Here is a 26,426-nt window from a genome sequence, read left to right as displayed (position 1 = left end):
CTAGTCGTTGAAAATACAATTATGTTTAAATTCGAAGTTTGGACCGACAATATGGTAAATAAATAACTCATCCTTCTCACTAGTCTGATGTAGGTTGTTCAACATTTCTTCATCTTTTTCGAGTACTATGTTAACCCTTTTAGGCAGGAACTCATCAAATTCGTCGTCAATTGTAATAACAACGCTAAATCCATATTTCGTTGTTAATGATCTAACTTTAGTAACTTGATATAATGTGTTCGATGTTAGTTGGGACATCGCCTTCCGAGGAAGGAAAGTCGTCTTGGAAATTTTATTTATTGATGAGAAATCCATTCTGTAAAATAAAAAATCAAAGAATTAATTATTGATTTATTTATTATTAAGGTATTAATAAACTAAAATTATTTAAATATCTTACTTGTTTCAATAGTTAGTGGAAGACGTATTAGAGGTAAGACTGTTGCTTGAGTGAGAGCTGAGCAACTATTTCGAACAAGAGTGAGCTCTTAGTTTTATAAGTGGCATCCCCACTCTTAAAGCTCAAGCCGCCGTCGCCGCTTCCCTCTCTTTCAGTCGCCCCTCTCTCACGATTCTTCATCTAAAACCATTCTCCCACTCTGTAGACTAAGATATCCATTGTTTTTCCCTCTCCATTACTAGTTATCAGCGCCATCTAGTAACTGTCGAAGGAGTAGAATTCTTTCGCTAGTGCTGCCCTCTAGAATTATTTTCTTCAAATCTGAATCTTTTCATATTACTATTTTGTTCTATCACTTCGTCTTCTTCTCTATACCTCTTTCTTCGTAGCTGTTCAACTCCTTCTTTCATTTCAGCAATTTCGAGAGTTTTATAATGCCCCCATGGAAGTGTGTCCGGATTATTATCAAAAATACATCGTTTATCATCATGAGGGCTTAGTGCTGTCTTTTCCTCTCTCTCTCTGTTAATACTTGATATAATTTAGATCGAATATTACATTGAGTACGTTTAATAATTTCCATTTCGTTTAAACACCTTCGATAATCTGAGTGAGTTATTGTATTTTTTACTGTATGTTTTTTCACTCCTTTTGCCTTTTTCAAGGGATCCTTATTTATTATTTCAATACTATATAGTTTACTTCGTAACCCAATGTACTCCCTCATAATAGCAGCATTACACTCATCCTTCATAACACCAAGAACTTTTTTGTTAGCTAGAGGCATTCCAAATTGATTATCAGCAGGATAGTCCGATGTGACAAATTTATCAATGTCTACTTTCATGATCTCATACATATCGACATCTTGAATTTCATAAATGAGGCTGTCAGTATCAGTATAAAGTAATTTACATTTTTCACCAATTCGTTACTTCATGTAACCATAATGAAAGTCATAGACTAATGTTTTTGAAAGATCTAATACACATAGACCGATGTATAAAAGCTTTTTAATACTGATAGTTGTCCACGATAATTGAATAGCAGCTAAATTTTTATGAAAGATGGAACTACTATGGAAATTTGGTTGGGCAATTCGAACTTCAGCGCCATATCTACCACCCCATTGATTGATCAGTTTGACATCTTTTCGTTTTCTTTCGTCTTCCATTGTTTTTCCATATACTGCATTAATCATAAGCTTGTAAAATAATTTTTCAAACTCATTTTTAGCTTGCTTTCTTTTTTCAGTATTTAAATCAACATATGGTTTCAGCCATTGTTTTTGTTTGAATTCTAGCGCTCTATATATCTTTTTGAGTTTTAGTCCATATTTGAGAGCTTGTTTCAACGCTCTATAATGAATAACGTATCGTTCTTTATGATAAAGCGTTGTCAAAAGTTTTTTCTATTTTTATCCGGGTGGTTTAGTATGTTCAGGACAAAGAGGTAGGTCTTTATGTTCATCATGCAGCTCTTGTGGATACTCTAGATCTACTTCTAAAATATTGCCTACGTCGCTATCATCAGAGATATTGAAAAAATTTGACATATCCACATTTGAAACCCATTTGAAGCCCTCAAATGGTAGTGATTGAGTCATAGCCCAACCATAAAGGTTGTTTACGTCATAATACATTAAAAATTTGTTTGGTTCATCCTTATTGAATTCTTCACCCATATATTTATTGTTTGCTTTTGAAAATCTATTGCAGCATTGACTAATACCACCACGAATACCTTTTTGAATGAATAAAACCATATCTATATCTATTAATAGTTCAAGCTTCATATTTGTATATTTTAACATCGCGTCCCATGTTAATCCAGGAGTAGTGTAATAATGAGTAGGATCGCGATCATAACGCATTCTTACAGGTTGATCGAAAATTCTCAAAAATATCAGCTAGTAAAAGTACATCAGTTTTCAGATAGAGATCAGAATACATTCCTAAATCTATTTTCTTCCAAATACTACCGAAAATATTCCATACGTTTTGAGCATGCTTATATTCTTCAGTTGCAAGAGTGGTCAGCCTCCGTGCGCCATGGGCTGGTCTCTGCTAATTTTTCTGGGTTCTATCTTGGTAAAGAAAGCCGGCGCTGACTTTCACAGGCCGAAGTTCGCGCTGGCTGGGAAAGGTTGATACAAAGAAACGGACACTCTAATTCAATGATATTACATATGGCGATCTCATTTATTGACGCCTTTTCACAAATATCGCTACAAGATTAACTTCGCCGCGGCGAGCGCGCTCGCTCAGCCTTTCCACGACAAGAGTTCGCGAGATCACGCGAGCGAGATCGCTCAGCGTGCACGATAAAATCAAATACGCAAATGTCCGTAATCGAGCGAGAGCTGGCGCGAGAGAGATGAACAGGTTTTCGACCCACCGGATGCCGACGGTCCGTCGGCAGAGAGACGACGCCGGCGAAAGCGCAGGCCCGCTGGAAGTGGCGCCCTGGCGATGACTGGGACTGCTGCAGGAGAGGCCGCAGCACGGCCTTTGCCCCGGGGACGGCGAATGGTCGCTGCGTGTCCGGGCTCGGCTTGGACCTTCTGGCTCTCCTGGCAAATGGCAGTCGTACTTCTGGCCGTCGGTTCTCTCTGGCCGAAATGTCCTCTCGTTCAGACTCTCCTTAGGCGGCCCTAATTACTTGAGAGCTCGCGCCTAACTGCCCTTCTTCTCTCTTAATTTTCCAAGCCTCGCGCCGCCGCGCTTCCACTTCTCTCGCCGTCAAAAATCAGTCAAAATCGCTCTCTCTCTCTCTCGCTCTTCTCGCTCTCACTCGCACTCACGGCGACACCTCGCCGATCGTCGCGCTCCTCCCTCCAGATCCTGCAACGACACAAGTATGTAGTCGCTATATAGCGTATACTTGGTCGCTGCGTTCATGCGAGGAGAGTGCCGCACACAGGGCCAGCGAGCATCGCTTTAGCCCTGTCACACAGTAGGAATATCACTATCTGTCAATTGACTATAAAATTTTTCAATAGATGGTAAATCTGTCTCAGTTAGTCTATTTAAATTTTGTATGTATTCATATGGGAAAACTCCTTTTCTTTTGAGTAAATTAATCTGTTCTAAAGTGTAATTATCTTTCTGAAATTCTCTCTGTACAATATCTAGCTGAGGTAAATAATATGCTAATTTATCTAGAGATGTAGGCATAAATCGAAAGGAATCAATGAAACGAAAGCTAATTCGACTGTTTGCAACTTCTTTTGTGAAGGATATGTATCGCTCCTTGTTTTTAGCGAGAACAGAGATCTTTCCTTCAAATTCTGAGTTAGTAGCAATTTCTGTTATAATAAAATGTGAGTCATAGCCTGTAAAGTTATGAAATACGACTGGTATGAAAGCAGCATTTTTATAATTCAAATTGCAATGATTGTGAGCTGCACCTCTAAATTTTCCTGTTAAATGACAATGATCACGAACTCGTTTTTGGTTATCTTGAAAATATTGGTTGCAAATATTACATCTTCTTGCCGTTTTGAATGTCTGTTCATGAATAAATGATAAATCCATTTTTATTGCATTATTATATATCTTTTCTAACTCAATCACTAGGGACTTCAATTGCTTCATAAACCATGATGCTGGTGATTCGTCTTCATTTAATTTTTTTCTATATCGACTTACTATCATCATAACGGCATTTTACATATAATCCAATGCTATGTTCATGTTCTATGGCTTCATGTTCTTGGAAACTATGTCTCTTAACATTGAGATTTCTATTCGGATCTTCTATAGGTTTTAACAGACATTCAAAATCCGCGTATATAATAAATGGAACTTCCTCTTTATGCTTAAAATTTTTAAATTCTAAAGTAGCATCGTCAGGTAAATTAATCCGACACTTATTTATTTTGCAACAGTCAACTTCATGAGATTTCAAATTTTCCTTGTTAGTAAAATAATGAAGGCAACGTTCGCAAAGATAAATTTTTTCAGTATGTTGAGTAACTTGTCTACGAAGGAGAGCAGATAAAGTTTTAATCCATACGTAGTGAGTTTCTAATTTGAATTTTTCATCATCTATTGATATTCGTGGTCTATTAGTCTCATTTTCATCAATATATTCATTTTGTATTAAGAGTAAGTTCACATGTTTAGTTTGTTTTAATTTCGTTATATAGCACGGTGAGACTTCATATTTCGATCCATATTTTTTTAGTATATATAAATTTATACTTATATTATTCAACTTTTCAAATTTAGGAATACTTTTTATTTTTACAGGGAAGCTTATACCATCAAAATTCAGTTCATTCTCATAGGGCTTGTACTTAATTACTCTGTTTGGATTTCTTGCAACTGGATGAAGGCATGAAAGTATAGCCCATTTAAAACATTCATTGTCTTCATTTTTTACATTAACACAGGCTCTTTTATTATCTATGCTTGACGGTAATGGTATATACGAGCATGGTTTAAATGGATTATACTTATTTATATTAATAGTGAAACCGACAATAGTTTTTAACGACCAGCCTGAGTCTCTTTCTTGAAATTCTTCGATTTGTTTAAGTATAATATCTTTAACGTTATTTTGAAACCATCTATCAAGATCAGTAGTCTTATAAATGCAAACATTTTCTGTATTGAAATACTTGATTTGAATATCTTCTTCTTGATTTTGCTTTATGATAAATTGTGATGCTATTTCTGTATTTATTTTTAAGTTATTATGGAATGCAAGAAATTGAGGTATTTTAATTTGTAATAGTTGATTTGCGGCAACTAGAAATGTTTTTATATCTAAATGATGTTGATTAACTATACAGACTGTACTAATTCGATTTTCATAGGCTGAATGAATTGGTCTCCAAACAACTCCATCTCCTACAATTTCATCCTAAATAGCTGTTAATGGTTGTATACTTCCACCAACTTTTATAGTTTTACTTAAATTGACTTCAATAGAATTCAAATGACAAGCACAAGTTTGACACCTTTGTCGAATTGCTCTACTTAAATCAGATCGTTTCATAAATTCATTAATTGAAATTATAGCATTAACTGTTAGATTTTTCCATCTAATACAATCGTCTATATCTAAATCGTTCGAATGGTTATAAGCTTTCCATAAATTTTTAATTGTTTCTTCAAAATAGGCGATAGAAGTCATGTTGTTAGTTATCTAGTTTTATTGTCTTGTACAGTCACTTGTCTATAGTTGTATAAAGGATTATTATGATGAAAGGATGGAAAAGGTAGTGAACAGCTCTAAAATGAACTTGTTCTCAGTTGGTAATGAATATTGATTTGTTTAACAAATCAATAAGGATTCAACTAACTACTGAGGAACTACTTGCAAATGGCGTAAGGTAAGGCAAGCTTAGCTCGCAGGCTGTCTCGAGAGACCGCGTTCTTTTGCTAGGCCAAAGCTGCTTTTAAAGGTTAAGTGAGGGCGCTGTCAGCAAACTGAGGGCGCTGCCAGCAAACTGAGGGCGCTGCCTACAAAGTGTGGGCGGTGTAGGCAGTATATGGAAGGGTTAGCTCAAACGAAAGAGTGGGGGTGAACCGACTGTAGCACCATCTAACTTATTAATTTAGTATTAAAGGGTTTATATATAGATCTTCAGAATAAAAATATAGTCATTATTGCTTTGAGATACGATTCAGCTCACATATCATAGAGAATAATGGGATTTATACTCTAAGATGGACTATATTTTAGATATTCAAGGCTTTCAGAGTCTTAATAATACTTTTATTTGTAAGGAGTTTGCCTATTTACCAGTATGTTCTAATACTTCACCTACAGTACTACTTTTTAAACCTCCATATCATTGGCTCAAACTGTCTATTGAATATCAAAGTGTTAATAAGTGGTTGGAATTACATCATCATGGTATTTATTTTTATTATCGTTATTTAACATTGATTTTATTTGAAATATCTAATATAATCAATTTTATAGGTATATTATGGAGAAATGGTATTTTACCATATAATTTTTTAAATTGTACTATACGCAGTCATTTACATAATTGTAGAAATATTTATGTGAAAGGATTACAAAAGAAGCAATGGCTCAAAAAAATTATTCCTGAAAAGTAGGTTCAAATAATATACAATAGTACAAAATTCTAAATTCGAATTTAATTAGTTGTTTTTTTTTAATTACAGAAATATTTTAGATATCAAAACTGAAATGAGATGTCCGCGATTGGAAGATTTAAGTCTTAAATTTAAACCATCATGCATATATCATAGTCAAAATCGCGAGAATATAGTATGTGCTGCAGTAAATACACAAAAGATACACGATTGGATGATGGAAAGACAAAAACAAGCAAAATCAAAAGGGATCGACACAGTCGAAAGATTTACAGATGACTATAATTCATATAAAAATTCAACTGAATATTTAAAAATAGCTATGTCAGACACTGAACATAAAGATTATAGACAAAGTTTACTCTATTCAATGTATAATTAAAAATAATAAATATTAAATAAATAATAAATGTGTGCTTTTTTAAATAGTAAAATAATTATAACGATTGTAAGAAAGGGTGAATGGATGGGAATAAGGTTCTCTCCTAGCAGAGATGTTTAGGACAAACATCTCAAGGAGGTGTCAGTCGAGTGACTGCATTCGTAGTCTCTAGCATTCTCACGAAAACAGTTCCCTTCGTGGATAGAGCACGTATTGACTATAGACAGCATACGCTCCTCTCCGCGCACCATGGTCCACGCTTAGCTAGAGCGTAGGAGAGAGAGAGAGAGAGAGACAAAGAAAGAGAGCGCACGTGTACTACTACTATAGTAGCGCATCCCCATCAGGCCAGAACTATAGACAGCATGCGCTCCCCGCCTCCTCCGCACGCTCGGGCCCTATACCAAATGTATGCGTGTGTAGCTAATATACACAATATGCATCCTCTAAGGTACACGTGACATTGGCTCTAGTGGTAGAACGCTAGCCTGCCAACCCAGAGGACTCCGGTTCGATTCTCCGGTCTGTCTTTTCATTTTTTTCAAAAAATCGTCGCTATTTTCTATATTCGTTTCATTCTCAATGTAGCAAGAAAATTGTTAATAATATATATTTATAACTTTAAAAAAAAAATATTTAAATTTAATTAGACTGAAAGCACTAGGTATAGGGTCCCTAGGGACTAGGAACCCTAGGAACTAGGAGCCCTAGAAACCTTCCTTAAAAATTATAAACAATTATTAACATTAATAATAATAATTAACATGGAAGGGATAGAGGCTAGGGAATTAAAGGGTTAAACCAAGGGACCCCCAACGAATATTGTTAATAATAATTGTTAACAATAATAATTATTATTAACATGAAAGGGTTAAGCCAGGGGGGCCAAAGGGTTAAGCCCGGTGGGATCAAAGGGTTACAGACCCCCCGCAGGTGTGCTGGAACATACATTGCTATACTACAAGTCCGCAAGAAAGGTTATTAGTTTATCCAATATGCCGAAACTTACAAATCCGCGAGAGGGTTATTAGTTTATCCGAAACTTACAAGTCCGCGAGAGGGTTATTAGTTTATCCGATATGCCAAAACTTACAAGTCCGCGAGAGGTTTGTCAGATTATCCGATATTTCGTAAATATTACAAGTTCGCGAGAAAGTTAACCGATATGCCGAAAATTATACAAGTCCGCGTGAAGGTTATTTGTTTAGCCGTTTAGCCGACAATGATACAAATCTGAAAGGGTTATTGGTTTATCCGAAACTTACAAGTCCGCGAAAGGTCTGTCAGATTATCCGTTTAGCCGAAAATGATACAAGTCCGAGAGGGTTATTAGTTTATCCGAAACTTACAAATCCGCGAGAGGTTTGTCAGATTGTCCGTTTAGCCGAAAATGATACAAATCCGAAAGGGTTATTAATTTATCCGAAACTTACAAGTCCGCGAGAGGGTTCTTAGTTTATCCGATATTTCGTAAATATTACAAGTCCGCGAGAAGGTTATTAGTTTATCCAATATGCCGAAACTTACAAATCCGTGAGAGGGTTATTAGTTTATCCGAAACTTACAAGTCCGCGAGCGGTTTGTCAGATTATCCGATATTTCGTAAATATTACAAGTTCGCGAGAAAGTTATCCGATATGCCGAAAATTATACAAGTCCGCGAGAGGTTTATTAATTTGGCCGTTTTTCCGAAAATTACAAGTCCGCGAGAGGGTTATTAGCTTATCCAATATGCCGAAACTTACAAGTCCGCGTGAAGGTTATTTGTTTAGCCGTTTAGCCGACAATGATACAAATCCGAAAGGGTTATTAGTTTATCCAATATGCCGAAACTTACAAGTCCGCGAGAGGTTTATTAATTTGGCCGTTTTTCCGAAAATTACAAGTCCGCGAGAGGGTTATTAGTTTATCCAACATGCCGAAACTTACAAGTCCGCGTGAAGGTTATTTGTTTAGCCGTTTAGCCGACAATGATACAAATCCGAAAGGGTTATTGGTTTATCCGAAACATACAAGTCCGCGAGAGGGTTCTTAGTTTATCCAATATGCCGAAACTTACAAGTCGGCGAGTGGGTTATTTGTTTAGCCGTTTAGCCGACAATGATACAAGTCCGAGAGGGTTATTAGTATATCCCTAACTTACAAGTCCGCGAGAGGTTTGTCAGATTATCCGATATTTCGTAAATATTACAAGTCCGCGAGAAAATTATCCGATATGCCGAGAATTATACAAGTCCGCGAGAGGGTTATTTGTTTATCCAATATGCCGAAACTTACAAGTCCGCGAGAGGTTTATTAATTTGTCCGTTTTTCCGAAACTTACAAGTCCGCGTGAAGGTTATTTGGTTAGCCGTTTAGCCGACAATGATACAAATCCGAAAGGGTTATTGGTTTATCCGATACTTACAAGTCCGCGAGAGGTTTGTCAGATTATCCGTTTAGCCGAAAATGATACAAATCCGAAAGGGTTATTGGTTTTTCCGAAATTTACAAGTCCGCGAGAAGGTTATCCGATATGCCGACAATTATACAAGTCCGCGAGAGGGTTATTAGTTTATCCAATATGCCGAAACTTACAAGTCCGCGAGAGGTTTATTAATTTGGCCGTTTTTCCGAAAATTACAAGTCCGCGAGAGGGTTATTAGTTTATCCAATATGCCGAAACTTACAAGTCCGCGTGAAGGTTATTTGTTTAGCCGTTTAGCCGACAATGATACAAATCCGAAAGGGTTATTGGTTTATCCGAAACATACAAGTCCGCGAGAGGGTTCTTAGTTTATCCAATATGCCGAAACTTACAAGTCGGCGAGTGGGTTATTTGTTTAGCCGTTTAGCCGACAATGATACAAGTCCGAGAGGGTTATTAGTATATCCCTAACTTACAAGTCCGCGAGAGGTTTGTCAGATTATCCGATATTTCGTAAATATTACAAGTCCGCGAGAAAATTATCCGATATGCCGAGAATTATACAAGTCCGCGAGAGGGTTATTTGTTTATCCAATATGCCTGATAAGGGTGAGGTGAGCAGGAAATAATCGTATGAGTTTTCTTAGTTTTTTTTTATTATTTAGTTTACAATTATTAAATTCCCGAGAGCAAGAATGAGCGACTTGCGCGCTTGCTGGCTGGACCAACAGTGCTGGTTCTTTCCTGCTCTGCCTCGCTCGGCGGAAACCTTCCGCAAGAGGCGCTACAGGTTTTCGGCAAGCAATTAACCGAAGATACGATCTGCCAGCAGTCACACATGTCGCTCAAACTTTTACAGCGCTATATATCTTATTTAATACCCTACTTATCTAATGGTTCATGCGTCGCGCATATGGTTGTCGCTTGGGTCGCAGCACGCTTGCCGAACAAAGGATTTTCGAAACCAATCGCGGAAACCTTCTACGCTCAGTCCGGACGCGAGTTTCTTCGTTTGCCCCTCCATTCTATCTTTCGCCCTCACTCTCGCTTATCCGCTCCCTTGTCCGCTTGCCTGCCGGTCTAGGGTAACATGTAATTACCCTTCCCGTATTTACGCAACTTGCGTAACGCTGATTGTTGCTCAATTCTTTAGCCTCCAGGAGATAACTCCTCAAAGCTGATGGGGCATCACGGCCACGAGTACGCCTTCCAAGCGCTCGCGCACGTCCATGAGCAGGACAAGGAGCGGCAAAAAGACGAGGCACATATTCAACATCCCGGTTCATTAATTGTAAACAACCGCGCACGAACTCGAGAACGGCTTACGACGCAGGGCTTCGAAGAACCTAAAAGGAATATGATGGGACACGTCTGCGTCACACGTGGCTCGCACTCGTTCATTAACGCTATCGTCACCGAGATCGCTCGAACTCCCGCCCCTCACAACCTTCACGCGCTGGTCAAATTTTATTACTTTTTCCAAAATTTTTCGTTTACGCCTCTCGAATACGGTTTGAAGATTTTACTTTCGGCGTTTCTTACAACCTCCCCCCAGGCTACAATTCATTCAATTTTAGACTCAGTCGGGCTAAATATTTTAATAAGTTTATGCACCGGACGAACAAACTCTTTCTTTCTTACGCGTACTTTAGCTACTCTAGTCACGTTATCGGAATTGTTTGTAAAGACTTCCGTAATCCTTCCCTTATTCCAAACGTTACGAGGGGTTTGAAAATCAACAATTAAAACATAGTCTCCAACCTGAAGTGGCGGCGTTAGTTTGTGCCACTTTTTTCGCGGAAGTAGTGTTGGCAAATATTCGCGTAGCCATCGGTCCCAAAACTTTTTTGCGAGATTCTGCGCTATTTCGAAAGTTTTACGCGGGTTCGAAATCTCACTTTCGAAACGTTCTAGTCGCAGATAGCCCGACGAAGAACCGAGAAGGAAATGGTTAGGTGTCAAAGCTTCCTTATCTCGTGGATCAACCGAAACGTGTGTGAGCGGGCGCGAATTTATCATGTGCTCAATTTCAATTAATAATGTCGACAAAACTTCTTCGAAAGGAGCTTGATCGCCCAACGCGTGATAAAGAGCCGTTTTGACCGATCGAATCAATCGCTCCCACGCTCCTCCCATGTGTGGAGCATCGGGAGGATTAAAGCGCCATCGAAAACGTTTTTTCGCTGCGAACTGTTGCAAATCTTCAGGTTTTATCGCTACTACCGCGTCATCTAACTCTTTACGCGCTTTGACAAAATTAGTGGCATTGTCACTGTACATCACCTGAGGGCAGCCGCGCCTTCCTGCTAGTCGTTCTATCGCTAAAATTGTTGAACTCGCGCTCAAAGTGTTCGCTAGCTCCACATGTATCGCTCGAGTCGACATACATGTGAAGAGTACGCCCCATCGTTTCTCTCGGCGACGCCCGATCTTCACGAACATTGGCCCGAAGTAGTCGATTCCACAATGTGTGAAGGGCCGTTGATAGTATGCGGTACGGCACTTTGGCAAATCTGCCATTGGTGGGTTTACTGGTCGCGCTCGACGCATTCGACAAATTAAACACCGCATTGCAAGACTCCTCAATCGCGTCCGTAGGCCAACGATATAAAATTGCTGTCGCAACTCATTTATCACGGTTTCGTTGTTCTGATGGTCAAACCGACGGTGAAATTCGTGAATTAACAATTTCGTTGCAAAATGACTCGCGTCCAAAATTATCGGCTGGTTTTGATACCATGCAGACGAAACTTTCGACGTACGACCCCTAGCTCTAAGTATCCCTTCTTGATCGACGAACGCGTTGAGTCCAATCAACTTACTTCCTCGTAGTATTGGCTTACTCTTCTGAATCAACTCAAGTTCAAGAGGAAAGTAAGTTGCTTGAATGTCACGATACCAAAACTTTTCGGCGTGTGAAATTCTATCTTCCGGCGATTTACCTTCGACGCATGCTAAAGGTTGAATTAAACGATGTCGTTTCAGTGTGAGAGATTTCTCACGGATTTTTAACGCGTTTTGACGCCAGATAAAAAATATCTTGCGCACACATTCGGCTATCTTTCTAATGCTAACCCACCCCATAATTCTACTTCTAACTGAAACAATGCATTTTTCTGGGTCGTTTAAGAAAATTGCGCCTATAAATTGTTTACGTGACTCCAACTCTCTGATTTCGCGTACTTCCTTTTCTTGCAAGGCCTTTTGCTTTGGCCACGAATCCGGAAGGCTGCGAAGCCAGTCCGGGCCAACCAGCCAACGGTCTGTGGAACGCATCGGTTCGCTTGTTGTTCGCGTCGCGTCGTCGGCCGGGTTTAGTCGAGATGGTACCCAGCGCCACTCTGATGTTTTCGTTAAACCACCGATCTCGGAAAGACGATTTGCGACGAACATTTGTTTTTCTCTGGGATTCGCACGGATCCACTGTAACACGGTGGTAGAATCCGACCAGAAAATTCTCTCATTCACCACGGCGTCGAGTTCCTTAATTATGTTTGATGCTAAACGAGCTCCTAATAGCGCTGCCTGTAATTCAGCACGCGGTACGGTCATCGGTTTTAAAGGGAGGACGCGCGCTTTCGCCATAATCAAGAAAATTTGAATTCGACGGTCGCTAGTTTCTAAACGCAAATAGCCAACCGTTGCGTAAGCTTTTAAACTCGCGTCACAAAACACATGTAATTGAACGTTTTTATATTCACTTAGAGGAAACATACAACGCGGAATTTTGCAATGTTTAATTTCCGAAAGATTCCTCAACCACGTCTCCCAAAGTTCTCCTTCTTCCTCGCGAATCCTTCCGTCCCACTTTACACCGCTGCGACAAATATCTTGCATAAGGAATCTCGCCTGTAAAGTAAACGGAGAAAGGATGCCGAGCGGATCGTAGACCGACATTACCACGCTATAAAATTCCCGCTTCGTTGGTTTAACCGAGCCCGTCAATAACTTATCGCGAATTTTCTTCAGTCCAACGTTGAAACTCAACATGTCGTTATTACGATCCCAGTACAAACCCAGAACTCTCTCTTCTTCATCGCAGAGACTTACTTTCCCATCTTTTCCCAATTGATTTTCCCTGCGAACGTCTTCGACAACGCGCGAATCATTGGACGCCCATCCGTGCATTTCCAAACTCGCTTCACTGTTAATGGCAATCACGTCTCGAATTTGCTTACGCATTTCGTTTACATATTTCCCGGAAACTAAGAAATCGTCCATGTAACTATTCCTTTTGATGCTAGCCGCGGCCTCGGGTTTCCAGTTTGCGAATCTCTCTGCGTTCAAATTTTTAACATAAATTGCGCTACACGGTGATGACTTTGAACCGAAAAATAAACTTGTATTTTCATAGATGTCCGGTTCTCGATTTCGGTCTTTGTTACGCCATAAAAATCGTTGCGCTCCTCTGTCCGATTCGATTATTTTAACGCGCAAATACATGTCCTTAATATCTGCTTTAACTGCAATCGAATACTGTCTAAATCTCAATAAGACCCCTATTAATGACTCTAATAAATCCGGCCCGGTTTCTAGTTGATCATTTAAAGACACTCCCCCCGTTTTCGCGGCCGCGTCGAATACCAATCGCACTTTATTAGGCTTGTTAATATTTTCAACGCCGAAATGAGGGACATACCAGATCCGCGGTCTACGCAAGTCTTTCGAGACTTTCACTACGTATTTATTATCAATTAAACGTTGCATTTCCCGATAATAAAGTGATGCGAACGCAGGGTTTCGATCTAGCTTCCGCTCGAGTGAATGAAGTCTTTTAAGCGCCGTCGCTTTACTATCTATATCCGGTATAGAATCCGACTTCCACAATAGACCCGTTTCCCACTGTTTGCCAATTTTACGTGTTGTCATTCGTAAAATGTTTATCGCCCTTTCCTCTTGATCCTTTTTTATACTGGTCGCAGCTACACCCAAATTTTCTAACTCAAAATATTGGTGAATTAGCCGATCTAAATTTGCCAAGCTATTCTGTTCCGAGCTTTCCGACGGATTCGAGATAGAAAGCATTGCATGTACATTAGAGTTTACTCTCACAATTTTACTTTGTTCTATGTAACCATGCACCGTCCAACCTAACTCGGATCGCGAAACGATAAGGCCGCTGTCTTTTACTATCCGAGACTCCTGCACTTCAAGAAACTGCCAATTGTCTTGGCCGATTAGAATGAGAGGGCGCGCATTGAAATACGTTTTCACGTTGATCCCCGTCCTATGCTCTACGTATTGCGAAAGTTCATTACAAAATGATTGGATTGGTAAGTCTAAGTTCGATACCGCTAGTGCGTGCGCGATTTTCTTAACACCAAATTCCCCTTCCACGTCAAAACTCAATCGTTCACACTTAGCGTTCATTTCCCCACTCCACACGCCTCGAATCGACATTTTCATTTGTACTCCGCGCAAACCAAGTTTCCGAGCAAACTCTTTCTCAATTACTGTAATAGTCGACCCTCCATCAAGCAATGCATACGTAGTCCTCGAAATATTTTCGCCTCTTACAGTAACCGGTATGATGCGCAATACCCCTTTCCTTGAACCTAGTCATGCGTTTTCGCTCCCGTGTGCGCGATTGTTTGCAGGCGAACGTCCCCGTCGGTCGTCTCGTCGCTCCCGATTTCTATTATCATCACTCGGCTGATTTCCGCCCCTGTTGTTCCTGAAGAAATGCAACAATGTATGGTGGTGTTTTCGACACACATTACAAGTAACCTGTGACTCGCATTGCCGACGAGAATGCCCGCTCTCGAGACACTTAAAACAAAGGCGCATTCGTTTGACTAAAAACCAGCGCCGATCTGTTGTTTCATTTTTTAAATCCCGACACTCCGATACCTTATGCCCTTTTCGGCTACAATGCATGCACCTATCATTTTCAATTATTTTATCCCGCCGATCATCCCCGTGTTCCTCATGTACTGCCGCGCACACGACAGCCGTTCTCGAGTATTTCTCCTGCCTTCCATATACCTTTGATCGTTTATCGCCGCTAGTAGCTATACTTTCTTCAATGTCGAAAATATCAGATCGCAGCACTAAATCAGATTCTCTATTCAAGAACTTTGACAATTTTTCTAAAGACGTAAGATCGGTCATTAAATCCGAATTTTCATCAGCAAAATGGCTATACATAGTTTTCAAGTTATCAGGAATTTTATTTATTACGCTTTTCCATAAATCTGAGCTAGTCAATCTATCATTTAATTTCATCGATTTTAACGCTGAAATACCATGAGACAATTTAGTTGCGAAAACAGCTAGAGAACATTTTTCCGACTTTAAACACGGCAAACAGTTTAATTCTTTCATTATTTCTTTCGCAATTAGTCGACTATTTCCGTAATGTTTTTCCAACGTACTCATAACCGATGCCGGATTATCTGCGCAGCTTAAATATATTCCAACTAACGAAGCTGCCTTGCCTTTCAGAGCTTTCTTTAAACGACCTATGTTGCAACGGTCACTGAATTTTGCTGCGGATTCTTCATAAGTCTTTTTAAAATGTGGCCAGTCTAACGGGTCACCTCTAAATTCCGGCAACTTCCTAACGGAATCTAGAGATTCTACACGCAAACTTCCCTGTATACTCTCTTCGCGAAACGCACGCAACGCATCGACCAGCGTATTAGATAACAAATGGAACGGATTTTCAGGCGCACCCATATGGTCGTTGCTTAGCTCACCAGTTACGCTACCTCTACTTCTGCCGAAGTCGTCGTCGTCGTTAGCGCTGCTGTTGAATCTTCCTCTCGCTCGGTTGGGAGTTTCGGTCTGCTGTGCGACGGAGATGATGGTGTCGACGTCGACCGGGTAGTCGGGTAGGGGACGCTGTCGTTGAGAGGAACTATGATGAACAGACGTCAGTTGTTGCTGCACCTGCTGCTGCTGTGACTGCGGCTGCAGTTGCTGAAGCTGCTGTTGTTGTGCCGGTGCTTGCTCTCGACCATGAATATTAGGACTTGATTGCAGGCCAGAGCGTGTAACCCTCATCGTAGAATTCGCTGACGGTGCTACGATGTTGTTGAGATTTTGTCTTTCAGGCTGTGATGGTGCAGGCTGCTGTCGTGCGCGTCGTTTTACTGGCGGTGGTGTCGCAGGCTGCTGCGTTGTACGGCGTTTTCTTGGTGCCATTGTAGATAACACACACTTTCGACAAGTTCGTAAAAAGACACACAGATACTCAAACTATTCCTGTTCAAATTTACGATTTTCCTCACCCGGGGCACCAATTGATAAGGGTGAGGTGAGCAGGAAATAATCGTATGAGTTTTCTTAGTTTTTTTTTATTATTTAGTTTACAATTATTAAATTCCCGAGAGCAAGAATGAGCGACTTGCGCGCTTGCTGGCTGGACCAACAGTGCTGGTTCTTTCCTGCTCTGCCTCGCTCGGCGGAAACCTTCCGCAAGAGGCGCTACAGGTTTTCGGCAAGCAATTAACCGAAGATACGATCTGCCAGCAGTCACACATGTCGCTCAAACTTTTACAGCGCTATATATCTTATTTAATACCCTACTTATCTAATGGTTCATGCGTCGCGCATATGGTTGTCGCTTGGGTCGCAGCACGCTTGCCGAACAAAGGATTTTCGAAACCAATCGCGGAAACCTTCTACGCTCAGTCCGGACGCGAGTTTCTTCGTTTGCCCCTCCATTCGATCTTTCGCCCTCACTCTCGCTTATCCGCTCCCTTGTCCGCTTGCCTGCCGGTCTAGGGTAACATGTAATTACCCTTCCCGTATTTACGCAACTTGCGTAACGCTGATTGTTGCTCAATTCTTTAGCCTCCAGGAGATAACTCCTCAAAGCTGATGGGGCATCACGGCCACGAGTACGCCTTCCAAGCGCTCGCGCACGTCCATGAGCAGGACAAGGAGCGGCAAAAAGACGAGGCACATATTCAACATCCCGGTTCATTAATTGTAAACAACCGCGCACGAACTCGAGAACGGCTTACGACGCAGGGCTTCGAAGAACCTAAAAGGAATATGATGGGACACGTCTGCGTCACACGTGGCTCGCACTCGTTCATTAACGCTATCGTCACCGAGATCGCTCGAACTCCCGCCCCTCACAACCTTCACGCGCTGGTCAAATTTTATTACTTTTTCCAAAATTTTTCGTTTACGCCTCTCGAATACGGTTTGAAGATTTTACTTTCGGCGTTTCTTACAATGCCGAAACTTACAAGTCCGCGAGAGGTTTATTAATTTGTCCGTTTTTCCGAAAATTACAAGTCCGCGAGAGGGTTATTAGTTTATCCAATATGCCGAAACTTACAAGTCCGCGTGAAGGTTATTTGTTTAGCCGTTTAGCCGACAATGATACAAATCCGAAAGGGTTATTGGTTTATCCGATACTTACAAGTCCGCGAGAGGTTTGTCAGATTATCCGTTTAGCCGAAAATGATACAAATCCGAAAGGGTTATTGGTTTTTCCGAAATTTACAAGTCCGCGAGAAGGTTATCCGATATGCCGACAATTATACAAGTCCGCGAGAGGGTTATTAGTTTATCCAATATGCCGAAACTTACAAGTCCGCGAGAGGTTTATTAATTTGGCCGTTTTTCCGAAAATTACAAGTCCGCGAGAGGGTTATTAGTTTATCCAATATGCTGAAACTTACAAGTCCGCGTGAAGGATATTTGTTTAGCCGTTTAGCCGACAATGATTCAAATCCGAAAGGGTTATTAGTTTATCCAATATGCCGAAACTTACAAGTCCGCGAGAGGTTTATTAATTTGGCCGTTTAGCCGACAATGATATAAGTCCGAGAGGGTTATTAGTTTATCCGAAACTTACAAGTCCGCGAGAGGGTTATTATTTTATCCGATATTTAAAAAATATTACAAGTCCGAAAAAGGTTTATTGGTTTAGCCGTTTTGCCGAAACGTTGACGAGTCCGAAAAAGGTTATTGGTTCATTCGGTCATCGAAATTTGGACAAGTCCGTAAATGGTTATTGGTTTATTCGGTAATCGAAATTGGGACAAGTCCGAATATAGTTTATTGGTTTATCCGTTTTGCCGTGACGTTGACAAGTCCGTAAAAGGTTACTGAATTATTCGGTCATCGAAATTTTGACAAGTCCCGACAAGGTTATTGGTTTATTATATTATACAATAACCTTAAACGAACGGTATAAATGAAACACCGATTTACATGCTTATTTTTGGCTAAAAAACTGTTTGCACTTGGTCTTGTCTTGATTCCGCGCTTTCTTACTCACCTTGATCCGCTGTGCGCATGCGCTGCGTTCGCTGAGCACAGTGGTGCTGGCGCACTAGCTTACTAGCGCTCCGTCGGACACCGCAAGCACCTCGGTCAACGAACCGCTTCTGCTACGCTCGCACGATCCGTGCTAAATTACCGGCGCATTCGAATCGGATGTCAACAATAACACCGATCTCGGACAAAGGAAAGACTCAATGATAAGATCGTTCTCGGGGATCTCTAACCACTTTATTCAATTAACTCTGATTTGTATAAGGGAGGGATTTGCCGAGAGACTAACGCACGCTGTTTCGATATAACAATTCGAACGGGGAGAGAGAGAGTAAATCTCGCGATCGTCGCGGACTATTCGCACGCACGCTGTCAATAAACCCGCCGCGCACGCTGTCAATAAACCCGCCGCGCACGCTGCGCGGGTTCGCACGCTAACACAATGGAAAAGTGCCGTGCATCTACCGATAAATCGAAGGGGATACGGTGGCCAACCGTATCCGACTATCTGCTGGACGACGAACTGCCTCTGCGCCTGCTTCTCCGCTGGGGCTGGCGCGTTGCTGTTAAAGCTGCTGAGGTTGCTCTCGTAGCTGCCGAGGCCGCGCACGTTGAGCAGTGCGCGCACTCGGCACTCCACTCACAATTATCCTTTACACTAGTGGTGCACACGTTCTGCAGTGTGCACACTCGCTTCGTCACTCGCTAATTATCTGTTCTAACTCACGGTATCACTCCAGTGGGAAAGAACTCTTTATTTTTCCGACGCAAAGAGCTGCGAGGTCGCCTGACTGAAGGACACAGTTATACTGGCTAGCTAACTCTCCCCTCCCGGTCATTGCCCCTAACGCGCCCTCTCTCTCTCTCTCTAACTCAAACTGATCGCGGCTGTTACGCTCAGCCACGCTTAGTAGCTCACGCGAGTCCAAACGATTTTCGGCAATCGTTGCAGGCCATAGAGTAAAATAATAAGATAAAAATTTTGGAACATTTTTTTTTTGGTGCTTTATCCAACAATTGCATGGCTACAGGTTCTCCAAAAAATTTGTAACCAAAAACTTCGAAATCTAGAGTCTTCAAGCTTCAAAAGCTATATTTTTTCATTTCCTGTACAACTTATCACTGAAATACAGCCTGTTGAAAATTGCTAAAAAAATTAGAAATTTTCTTTGTTCCTTTAACTTATGCTTGAAGTGTAGTTAATTATTATAATAATTTTTATAGCTATATATATTATAATAATTTTTATAACTATATATATTATAATAATTTTATAACTTTATAATATATATTTGATATATTCTAGATCATGGTGTCATCATCTTTAGCTTCTGGTGAGGGGAATCGTCTTCGTCGCAGTTCACGGCTTTCTTCACGGGATCTGAATGTGAAGCCTCAGCCCATCGAGAGGTAAGTAGTTAATTTTTATGTGTATAAAAGATGATTGGCAAATTATTGATAAATTTATGTTTTTTCTTTATAGACTGTCTGGTGAAATCAGTTTAGACGATATTGATTTGCGCGCATACTACGACTATTTCCGTCACCGTTATTTCAACGATGACGTTGAAATGAAAGAGTGGCGGATCTATCGTGGATATGCGGGCAAACAAAATTTTGGGATAACTGATTTTACGGACCGACAAGTCACAGTGAACGTGAAGAAGTGTGCTTCTTTGCAGCAAGTGACTGGCACCATCTTGCACGAGATGTGCCATATTCACCTCTACTGCAAAGACGGTGAAAAGTTCGCTGACTGCGCCGATCATGGCGAGCTTTTTCAAAAGAAGCTCAAGATGATTAACGACCAAGGCGAGGACTACTAATACATGACAATAATACTTTATTAAACTATTAGCTTATTTTATTAATTTATTAATTGATTATTAATTTGTTAATTTATTTTATTAATTTTGAGCTATAACTTGGACCAAACTACGCCTAGCGTTCGGCCTGCCCTTCTCCTCAATTAGTTCAGTGTACTTACGCATACGTTCCTCTCATCCATGTAATGTGTATATAGTTAGTGGTTATTTGATCTGTATGCCGAACTTGACGTGCAGTCGTGTGCGTCATCGAGATAACACATCACCCAATTCACCCAATGAACACATATCTCATTAACCTAAACAATTGCTTCTACCTATGAGACTCCCCGCCCTGGCTTCTTACAAGCAAAAATCTTTGAACGAAATACGCGGCGAGACGCGGTCCGCGATTTGGACCAAACTGCGCCGAGCGATCGGCCTACCCTTCTACTTTATTCGGACAGTGTACTTAAGCATACGTTCGTAAAGTACCCCATAACCCAATAACCTAAACAATTGCTTTTACCTATGAGACTCCCCGCCCTGGCTTCTTAGAAGCAAAATCTTTGAGCGAAATACGCGGCGAGACGCGGGCCGCGATTTGGACCAAACTGCGCCGAGCGATCGACCTACCCTTCTACTTTATTCGGACAGTGTACTTAAGCATACGTTCGTAAAGTCCCCCCATAACCCAATAACCCAAATTTATTTCTACCAATTTTTAACAAGGAATTCTCACCAAAAAAACCAAAAATTTAATTAAAAAATTAATTTATTAAATTTTCCTTCAAATACACGATGATTACGATTACATGATGATTACAAAAAAAGATACATAATTATATATACGATATACACTATTACGCAAGTTTTGTCATTCGCTAAACACTTATCTTTTGTACTTCGATTGTTGTGTTAGCAGTAGTACGGCTGATCCCGATCCTTTTAATAATGTACTTGTTACAGATGAATCTAATGGTTCTGGTTGTATCGATTTTGCTCCTGCCGTTTTTTTTCTTTTTTTTTCCAAGCACGCTCTCACGAGCGCTTCAGGGGCTGGACGTATCTTTCACTGTACCCGCTTTGTCTTGATTATATGTGAAGACATCGCTTCTGTACCATAAAAAAAAAATAATTCGAAATGCAAACGTTTGTTTCAACATGTACATATTTAATATATATATTTACTCACTCAACGACATCATCACATCATGCAGACTCCTGGAACGCATACTGGTTTTATCACTGAAGCTTGATGGCATTGATGGTGGTTTCTGAAAAACAACATATCAAACCCGTGTCAATAAGTGTCGCACTCAACATGTGCATCGTCAATTGTGATTTTAATAACTACCTGACTCGAATATGCTGGTGCTAAGGCGAGGCCAAATGTTTTGTAAAGTTTGAAGATCTTGATTCACATCCTTCAATATCAAGTTACGATGGTGTTGTCTTCTTCTGTCCGCTATAGCAAGTGAGATGTAGTCGTACTGCTGGTAGAAACTGTACTGTGCCGATCCTTAATCCTGCCGTCTTTATATACCTAAGCCACCGACTATATCCTTTATGGTCGCCGACTATATCTTTTATAGTCGGTGGCTTAGGTATATAAAGACGACAGGATTCAGGATCGGCACAGTACAGTTCCTACCAGCAGTACGACTACATCTCACTTGCTATGGTGGACAGAAGGAGACAACACCATCGTAACTTGATATTGAAGGATATGAATCAAGATCTTCAAACTTTACAAAACATTTGGCCTCGTCTTAGCACCAACATCCAAACATTGCTCGAGGACTTTACACTACACCAGACTGAACAACATTCGAGTCAGGTAATTATTAAAATCATAATTGACAATGCACATGTTGAGTGCGACACTTATTGACACTGGTTTGATCTTATTTTGTTTTTCAGAAACAACCATCAATGCCCTCAACATCCTTCTCTCACGGTGGTAATCGACCTCATCAGTCGATATTACCGTTGGCGTTGGCTGACACATACTTAATCGACACCACAGACGACGATGATGACGATTACGTAGCGCAACGAGAGCCAAAACGTCCACGCCTTATGGTAATTGAACTTTCTCTAGTTTTCTTCGCAACATTTGCATGGTATATATTTATATTTTTTTTCATCTACATTGTAATTTCAGAATCCCCATGCCAACAACCAACATTGTCGTCCAATCATTCCTCTTCAGCAACCTCGACAACAACAAAAACGAAGTAGTGCACTTCCGTCGTCTGTTCCGTCTATTCAACAGGGAGGTGGGAATATGGAAATGGTTTCCTACGAAGCTGACATTGGTAAAGCGCTTACGAGCACTCCTCCTGTAAACTATCATCCGCACGATCGGCTGGAGATGAAATCTCTAACTACGCAACGACTACTGCCGATCTCATCGTCGTCAGCCTACAATATTCATCAATACAGCATGATGCAAATTGAACATGTCCCAACCAAGAATGTAAATATATTTTTTTTATTGTAATTGAGATTTTACATATTCTGAGTATCAACATTTTGTGTTCTCTTTGCAGAGAAATCACTCTTCTTCAGTAGCTGTGGATAGAGATGATTCAATGGGACAATCTATTCATCACCCAAACGTGAATGAGCTAGATGAATATGTAGATAATTATGATGACAGCCGTAAACCAAATAAACATGAGTACAGCGGCAACAATGATAACAAGATGGTACAGCAACTCAATGACAACGATAGCTACCACAACAGTCTTGACGAGAAGCAAGACCAGCCTGGAAATAACAGCTTCAAAGCAATAGTGAGTTGTAACATCTATTAATATTCATTCTATTGTGTGAGATGACGTTGAGTAGTTAATAATTTATCCTTCTTGTAAAATGGATCAATCACATTTTTTATTCGCACATCCTCATCCCTCACAAATGTACGAAGAGAGTTAAACAAGCTGAATCTACTTGAGTATCTAAATGTTTTCTAGGTACGTAGTAAATTTACAATCGCAGAGATTCATGAGCTTATTCGAAAATCTTTCCTACGTTTTAACGAAAGGCAAATATTTCTCTCGGAAGATTTCAAATTGCCGAACAAATCTTATACGTCTTGCCGCAAACGCGCCGGTAGAAGTATCCAAAAAATGAACTCTCACGACTTGTCCAATCTTTTGAATTATAGCTTATCTCATGCTCAAAACTTTCTGGATTATGTACAAACTTTGAAATTTCCTTGAAAATAAAAAAAGTAATTTAAGCATTGTCTTACGTCAACGATTCAATAAACTCTCCGCATTAGAATTTATTCACCACTTTTTTTTCCGACAGGAAACCAATGCCTGTCCCACAGATTTGGAAAATTTGCAATTTTCCGAATTGAAAAAAATCATTAACAATACACGCATAAGACGGTGTACTGCAGATCTGAATTCTATTGTAGTTATCGGTCACGATCTCAGCCTGTTTAATATTACGATATCATTTTCTCTTAATACTGGACAAACATCTCCACGGGTTTCTAATAACTAAAAAAAAGACGCTAATGGTGAAGGTTATACTAGTGATGATGATGATGATGATGATGATGATGATGATGATGATGATGATGATGATGATGATGATGATGATGATGATGAGGAGGAGGAGGAGGAGGAGGAGGAGGAGAAGGTGGATGATAGCGAGGAGAGAGACAAGGAAGTGGAAGAGGAGAAGAATAACGATGAGGATGAGGATGACGATGAAGATGATAAAGATGATAAAATGGTTCGTCCAATTTACCAATATTTTATGAACGCAATTGTTAGGAAAGCGTGCCATTACTTGCCTGCTAAATGTCGAACATTACATTATGGCAATTTAAAGAATTTTATTCTGTACGACAATGTAAAACTCCAACTATATATCCGGAAGATTAGCAGCACTTTTGTAATGGTATAAGTACGCTGTTGCGTGACCCAAAAAATGGAAAAAAAATGGAAAAGAAATTTGGTATCAGCGGCAATTATGTTATGAGGTACGATCATGGCATAAAGTTATCAGATATAGGGAGTATGCCAAATTTCATTCGTTTCATGACAGAAAACGTGAAAGTAGACCTGACGTCGAAAAGTGCAGATCTCGTTCAAGTACATGAGGCAAACACTCTAGAACCAGAAGACGATGTTGCTATTGTTGTGAATCATTCGAATTTGCATAAATCAATCTTTATAAACGTTAATCATTACAACAAATTTTTCTTACATGGGTACGGTTATGCGACAACTAACAGGTACAGAAGATAATATAATATATTTATAACTATTACACGTCATTTGTTACTCTTAAACCACAGAATTATAATATTTCATATACTTTCTATGTTATACCTTAACAGCAAATCTTCGGAGCCATTGTGGGAAAACGTGACCTACGTTCAAGCGTACTTGCCTGAGATACACGCTTATATTTGTCGTCGCCCGAAAAGATGGGGTAGCGTAACAGGCTACGTGGTTGCTGGAGGCTATAGGTACGGCAAAATAAATAAATAAATTAGTATATCAATAAGTCATTCAAAAACTATTGAATTGCAGTTATCTTCCAATGGTGCTGAAACAACAAAACAAGTCCGTAAAACGACTTATGTCGGATGCAGAAGGATTAATTTCAGATTATAAGTGTGGTATAGAGGTCCTGACATCGTCAGCTTCGTTAAGGATCGAACAAGTTAAAACTTTCATCGGATCCACGTGTCTCGTTGACGCACAAAATTCTTTGGAACAAAGTTCCTTTTTGACTTGCGGTACAAAAAAGTTTTTAGACCACGGTGCATATTTAGCCAGCAACTGGACTCGTTACATGCTTCAGCGAACGAAAAAGGACTTTGATTTCCTTGAGAAAATCTTCATAATGGTTAAAACTACAGCTGGTAATTCAGTCACAAGATCTTTAATAGAAGAATGCTATGACTGTGAACAGCGTTTACGTTTTTTTTTTATGGGTGACTGGAAGAATGTTCCTACTGCACGGTTAACTTGGCTATTGGAAAATCCACGAGAAGGTTGGCGAGGAAAAAATGTTCGAGAAGGTGCATACATATTTAGAAATTGGCAGAATAATAAAATACCTACGTTAAAAGAGCGACAACGTTTACGGCAACCCGTCATCGGATTGAAATTGGAATATTACAGATGGCCGTTCTTGAGAGAAGCCATTGCTGAAATGTCACAATACTACCCAGAAGAAGAATCAAATTTACATACGCCTATGAGCAACAATTTGGACTTGAAAATTCATTATTTGATAACAAGGCTAATTGGTTTTTCTCGACTTTTACATGGCTTTCCATATTATAGTTTCAAGTTTATCGAACATGCTTTTTCAAAAAAAGTTATAAATGCCAAAATATTACAACAAGGTTGCGAGATCAAAGCGTACATTAGCGGGGTCGTTCCTGTATCAACTCTTGTTAGGAAAATATTGAATCCCACCACACTTATAGGTAAGGAAAACCACTTCGTTATATTTAAGTTTTGCTAAATAAAATTGGTTATTTGTATACTGTTAAACTTTTTAGGTAAGTTGATCAGAAGTACAGTACATATATCAGAGCCAATCAGACAATAGAAAGAAGTACTAACAAAATTCTTCAAAGCGGATACTTGCGTATTTCCGCTTGCATTGTTGAGCCAAAATAATCGTAGCAACACGTACAAGTGGTACATGATCAGGAATACTTACACGACTCTTGAAAAACAAATGATGACTAAAGTGCTAGATTCCACGTTCGTTAGTCAGCAGAACCTTAAACAGAATCAACGGAAAGTGAGTACTAAACGAATTTATTAATGAACAAACTGAATATTATTATTATTATTATTATTTCTCAGACGTGGATGAAAAAACCGCAAAAATCAATTGAAACTGCAACGAAAACAACAAAGATGACGACTAACGATGATGGATACAACATCGTCGTCAACGTGAAAAAGCGCAAGTTCAATGTAGAATACTTCAAGAAACGACAATCGCCAAAAAAAGACGTCCACCACGAAGCATAGAACAAGACGAAAACAATGAAGACGAGGAGGAATCTTTTTTGCAATCATCAGCAAAAAAAACGAATAAGAAGGCGAATTATCGAATCGTC

General features: G+C 40.0%; 1 protein-coding gene across 1 annotated transcript; it reads left to right on the top strand.

Annotated features, from left to right (window-relative positions):
- The first annotated feature begins 24,309 nt into the window (after positions 1-24,309).
- LOC131668554 (uncharacterized) lies at positions 24,310-25,903 on the top strand. The gene is made up of 4 exons (XM_058942839.1): positions 24,310-24,569; positions 24,675-24,806; positions 24,871-25,778; positions 25,854-25,903. Exons 1-4 carry the CDS (start codon positions 24,310-24,312, stop codon positions 25,901-25,903), a joined length of 1,350 nt encoding a protein of 449 aa, XP_058798822.1.
- Positions 25,904-26,426: the final 523 nt, after the last annotated feature.

This window comes from Phymastichus coffea, unplaced genomic scaffold, assembly GCF_024137745.1.
Source record: "Phymastichus coffea isolate CEN01 unplaced genomic scaffold, Cenicafe_Pcof_1.1 PCOF00080, whole genome shotgun sequence".
Classification (NCBI taxonomy): domain Eukaryota; kingdom Metazoa; phylum Arthropoda; class Insecta; order Hymenoptera; family Eulophidae; genus Phymastichus; species Phymastichus coffea.
The sequence above is the reverse complement of the archived record's forward strand: the minus strand, read 5'-3'. Positions and strand labels throughout refer to the sequence as shown.